We start from the raw sequence: 5,863 nt of genomic DNA, 5'->3' as shown, positions 1-5,863 counted from the left end.
CCCAGCCACTCACCCCTCAGAGGACAGTCTAACAAGCTGCTTACTGACCTGGCCCCTCCCTGTGTGCTGTGCTTCCCAGCCACTCACCCCTGAGAGGACAGTCTAACAAGCCGCTTACTGACCGGGCCCCTCCCTGTGTGCTGTGCTTCCCAGCCGCTCACCCCTCAGAGGACAGTCTAACAAGCCGCTTACTGACCTGGCCCCTCCCTGTGTGCTGTGCTTCCCAGCCGCTCACACCTGAGGACAGTCTAACAAGCCGCTTACTGACCTGGCCCCTCCCTGTGTGCTGTGCTTCCCAGCCACTCACCCCTCAGAGGACAGTCTAACAAGCCGCTTACTGACCTGGCCCCTCCCTGTGTGCTGTGCTTCCCAGCCACTCACACCTCAGAGGTCAGTCTTACAAGCCTCTAACAAGCCGCTTACTGACCTGGCCCCTCCCTGTGTGCTGTGCTTCCCAGCCACTCACCCCTCAGAGGACAGTCTAACAAGCCGCTTACTGACCTGGCCCCTCCCTGTGTGCTGTGCTTCCCAGCCACTCACACCTCAGAGGATAGTCTAACAAGCCGCTTACTGACCTGGCCCCTCCCTGTGTGCTATGCTTCCCAGCCACTCACACCTCAGAGGCAGGGGCATATCTAAAATGGGTCCAGGGGTGGCCCGCAATGCACACCCTGCACCCATATTATTTAAAACTTACCTCTCCAATTTCCCGCGCAGGGTGTCAGCGCTGCCGCAGCCATTTTCCCGGCGTTTTGCGCATGCGCAGTAGAATCCTGGCACACTCTAGTGCCCAGAGTCTACTAATGCTCCGATGGCCGGCCAGCCACATCAGTCGGCTGCTGGGAAGAGAGGAGGGGGCCCCGGACGGGGATTGCACATGTGCCCCCTCCTCACTAAAGATGCCCCTGGGTCTATTCTTCCAGAAAAATCTTGGTTGGCAACAGGGAGATATTCCCCTACACTGCTTCACGCACCTGCCGCTAGTGTACATGGCATTGGGTTTAGGGTAGGGGGGGGTGACTGTGGCTTAGCACCGTAGAAGGAAATCACAATATATTTTCGCCATATGTATTATTTGCTCTTTCCGATAAATATGGGAGGTTGAAGGATTCACAATTTCTATATTAAATGGTGATAAGGAAAGACAATTGAGATTCGCCACTTATCGATACCCACTAATTATGAGACCAATGATGGAGTGATCAGTGGGAATTATTTTATTTCATTTAAAAATTTTTCTTTGCTGTTTTAAGTGTATTATAATAAAGGTTATATTTTAAATTGATTGATTGGTTAAGGGTGCCCCAAAATAGTCATTTGGTCTGCTTTGTTAGCTTCTTAGCAAACCCTACAGACAGTAGAAAGAGCATCCTAGTGACCGCTGCACAATAGAGAGAGCATCCTAGGACCGCTGTACAATAGAGAGAGCATCCTAGTGACCGCTGTACAATAGAGAGAGCATCCTAGTGACCTCTGTACAATAGAGAGAGCATCCTAGTAAACGCTGTAGAATAGATATTGCATCTTACTCGTACTTGCCTACCCTCTCGGAACGGTCGGGAGACACCAAAAAACGTGTGGCGCTCCTGGCCACCCAGAAAGGTGGACAAGTCTCCCGGCTGGCTGCCCCCCACCCACACACCCCCGCACGCCCCCGTCAGCATCCCCTTTCCTTCCACAGTTGCCCACTTATACAATACAAGTGGGCATTTCTGGGAGGGAAGGGAGAGCATCCTGGTGACCACCATTCAATAGAGAGTGCATCCTAGTGACCACCATACAGCGCTGCCATCAGAAATTGTGGGGCCCAGGACTGGCAAAATAGGCTGGGCCCCCCTTTGCCACTCACGTAGCTTAAGAGATTTGCATTAGTGATTTATTCCAGCAGGTAATGATCTGCATTTGGATCTTAAGGTGGGTACACACCTAGCAATATATCTGCAGATGATGGTCATTCATACACACTGAACGACCATCATCTGCATGCTGCCGGAGGTCCGGCCGGGCCGGGTCCCACTGGGCGGGGAAGGGTCCTGCTCCCCTCCCTGCGGCTGCCGCTGTGTGTGTATGGGCGGTCTGTGGACGTATCTGTCCATCGGCTGTGCAGCACAGCCATTGCGATATGTCTGTGAATGATGGCATTCACAGACATATCGTCTGTACACACTGGCCGACGGGGGCACGATATATTGGCTGATCAATTGATCAACCAATATATCGGCCAGTGTGTAAACAGCATTAGCTGTATTGAACATTTAGATGTATAACAGTTTTATTGTCAGCATTGTGACGCACAATTAGATGTTTTCCACCAGCCGTTCAGTACATTTCACAGAGGTTCCCAAACTCGGTCCTCAAGGCACCCGAACAGTCCAGGTTTTAAGGATATCCATGCTTGTGCATAGATGGTGTCATCAAACTGACTGAGGTACTAATTAAGGCCCTCATTCAGAGCCGTTCGCTATTTGCGTTCGTTCGTTCAAAAACAAGGGGTGGCTATGCAAATGATCCGTTCGCACATTGCAGTCTGTTCCCACCTCTAAGTCTGAACGAGCGAGCAAAACATACGCTCGTTTATTTGATAAAAACGCCCCCTGGCCGCTCGCACCATACGTCATGTCCGCTATTTATTAGATTAATCGAGTACATCGAACAGGATAAGAACTGCTCGCTATTCTTGTGGTTGGTTTTTCCAACCGCTATTTTGCGAGCAGTTCTGAGTTAAAAAAAAACAAGTGACGTGGTCATTGACGCTGCTGTATTAATTATGCACACCCATAAAACGCCCGCTTTGACCTTTAAGCACGCCTGCGAACGGATCTCCACTCTACGTTTTCAAGCACCTTCCCCTGTTACCACCCACATACGCCTCATTCTGTCACTCAAAAGAGCAGGCACTCGCTATATTGCGTTCAAATGATTTTCGGCCGCACTGACCGGTTCGCGCATACGTACTAAAAACCGTACGCATGCGCAGATGTGCGAACATCGCTCGGAACGAGCGTACTGCCGCTAGCGAGTGGCTCTGAATGAGGGCCTAAGTCACCTGTGCTTAAGAATGGATAACCTGAACCTGGACTGTGAGGGCGCCTTGAGGACCGAGTTTGGGAACCACTGACATTATTTTGCAGACAGAAATAAACCAGTATAGGGTTAATAACCTAGGAGGTTAATACACAGTGACAAATACTCCACCTACTCCTCTAACACACACTCACCTGTTCCTCCCCCCTAACACACACTAGTTTCACTTTCTTTGCTCCATTCAGAATGGCGTCTGTCTGTCTGAGAGAGGAGCTGAGCTGCTCCATCTGCCTGAGCATTTATACAGACCCTGTATCCCTGAGATGTGGGCACAACTTCTGCCAGCTCTGTATTGTGAGTGTGCTGGATACACAGGAGGGGGCTGCTGGTTATTCCTGCCCGGAATGCAGAGCAGAGTATCAGGAACGTCCTGCACTGGAGAAGAACAGGAAGCTGAGTAACATTGTGGAAAGTTTCCTATCTAGTCAGCTAGAGCCAGTGGAAACCCTGATCTTCTGTACTTACTGCATAGAGGCTCCTGTACTGGCTGTGAAGCTGTGTGTGCAGTGTGAAATATCCCTGTGTGAGGACCACCTGAGTGTACACAACATGGCAGAGGATCATGTTTTAGTTAACCCAACTTCATCACTGAACAACAGAAAATGCCAAATTCACAAGAAACTTCTTGCGTACCATTGCTGTGAGGACGCTGCCTGTATCTGTGTCTCCTGCTGTATAATAGGATCACACAAAGGACACCAGGTGCAGTCACTGGGTGAGGCCATGAAGACCAAGCAGGAGAAGCTGAGAAACCTCCTGGAGAAACTGACCACAAACAGAGCAGAAGCTGAGGAAGAAGTGCAGAGTCTGCAGGATCGTAGGACAGAGGTACAGGAGAGAGCAGCTGTTGTCACAGGGAAAGTCACTGACATGTTTATGGACATCAGGCAGAAGTTGGACATCCTAGAGGGGACAGTCCTGAGTGAAGTCTACAGACAGACTGAGGAGATTTCTCTGCAAATCTCTGATCTGATCCAGCAGCTGGAAGCACAGAAGGACGAGCTGTCCAGGAAGATGGGTCACATTGAGGAGCTGTGTAACGTGACTGACCCACTAACTGTCTTACAGGAGCGAGAATCAGACACTTTTGAGAAGGAAAATGACACAGAAAGTGATGACAATGAGGTTTATCCTGTGGGTGATCTGGACGAGGGTCTGATCTCAGTGACCTTGCACTCGGGTTTATCTGATATTCTGACTGCTGCAAAGAGAGGGTTCTATATACCTGAGGCTGCAGATATGTTACTTGATATAAACACGGCTTGTGGTAACGTCTGTGTATCAGGGGATTTAAAATCTGCATCCTGGTCTGAAAAAAAAGAAAATTACCCAGAGAATATATTGAGGTTTACAAGTTACTGTCAGGTATTAACCAGCACAAGTTTTAGCTCAGGACAACATTGCTGGGAAGTGGGAGTCAGCACATCAGAGTGTTGGTGTGTTGGAGTGGCTTATTCTAGTATAGAAAGGATAGGAGAGCAGTCACTTATAGGAGACAATAGCAAGTCCTGGTGTTTGTGTATGACAGATAAAGGTTACTTTGTGGTACACAATTCAGTGCGCAATAAGCTGCAGCTGGAGTCTCCTGTGCAGGTAGTAAGAATATACCTGGACTATGAGGCTGGGCGTCTGTCCTTCTATCAGCTGTGTGACCCCGTCAGACACTTACACACCTTCACCGCCACCTTCACTGAGCCCCTGCATGCTGCCTTTGTGGTATGGAAGGATGGCTGGGTCAGGATTAAAAGCTAGATATGTCCATATGGTTATAATGTAACATCAGTCACCTATAACTTATTGGCTGGTATCCCTTCCTGCTACTGTTACTAATACTTGGGTGGGGATGTAATTAGCCTCAAGGTTCTGGTGCTTTCAAATGTTAAACCATGAGAGTTATTTGCAGTGTGTTTATTCTGATCTCTGCTCGAGAGCCTAGGAGGTGTGAGAAGAAATTCTAAATAAGACGGCTCTGCTGTATTTGCTGTATTTTCTTTTTAGTTGATCTCTGTGCTTTTCAGTCATGCATTTATATCATTGGGGGAGATGTGGGATTTTTGTTATCCTGATATAAACTACAGACCTGCTCTCTGTATTATAGCCTGTGCGGAGAGCACAGAACAGCTGTGTCCTATACAGGGGTAATGGTAATAACTTTGCCCCATGTCACCTGGCTGAGGGGAATAAATACAATAACATCAGTCACAGGAGGGTATACAGAAGCCTATGTAATAAATGTATGTGACTGTGGCCTCCATGTGTCTGATATTCCCATCTCTATGTTCCTCTGTAAATAAGGTTGGAATGTGCATGTTACATGTATGTATGGGGAATAAGCTGTTACCACTGGTAATACTGCATTTGGTGCTCAGGGGGAAATATAGATGGAGACCATTACATGTTACATGTGTGTCGTGTGTTATTATAGTGCTCACATTCTGCCCTTTGTTGTACATTCATATTTATAGTGAATTGTGTGGTAAAACCACGTCTGGCATTGTTGGCCTAATACAGAGACACACAAAATCCCGATGATCTCGAAGTTGAGTGATTTATTTGTAACTGCGCATGCGTGAACATTTGTAAATAAAACCCTACGGCGCATGCGGTACGCAGTGTACACACAAAGGTGATGTCCTGATCGATTCAGACAGTATTATGAAGGTAAACAAAAAATGGCAGCTGCTCAATCAATCTGGTAGTACCTATTTCAGGTGCATGAAAGGGAGGGGTCATACCAAGTATGGGCTGGATGTTTTTTGGGGTGCTCTGTGCCCCGGAC

At 48.3% G+C, this 5,863-nt stretch overlaps 1 protein-coding gene across 1 annotated transcript; it reads left to right on the top strand.

Annotated features, from left to right (window-relative positions):
* The first annotated feature begins 3,219 nt into the window (after positions 1-3,219).
* Positions 3,220-5,605, top strand: LOC148506349 (E3 ubiquitin/ISG15 ligase TRIM25-like). The gene has a single exon (XM_088446843.1). It carries the CDS (start codon positions 3,271-3,273, stop codon positions 4,834-4,836), a length of 1,566 nt encoding a protein of 521 aa, XP_088302969.1. The 5' UTR covers positions 3,220-3,270; the 3' UTR covers positions 4,837-5,605.
* Positions 5,606-5,863: the final 258 nt, after the last annotated feature.

Source organism: Taudactylus pleione, unplaced genomic scaffold (genome assembly GCF_031769625.1).
Source record: "Taudactylus pleione unplaced genomic scaffold, aTauple2 ptg000407l, whole genome shotgun sequence".
Classification (NCBI taxonomy): Eukaryota; Metazoa; Chordata; class Amphibia; order Anura; family Myobatrachidae; genus Taudactylus; species Taudactylus pleione.
Note: the sequence above shows the minus strand (reverse complement) of the source record. Positions and strands in the feature narration are given on the sequence as shown.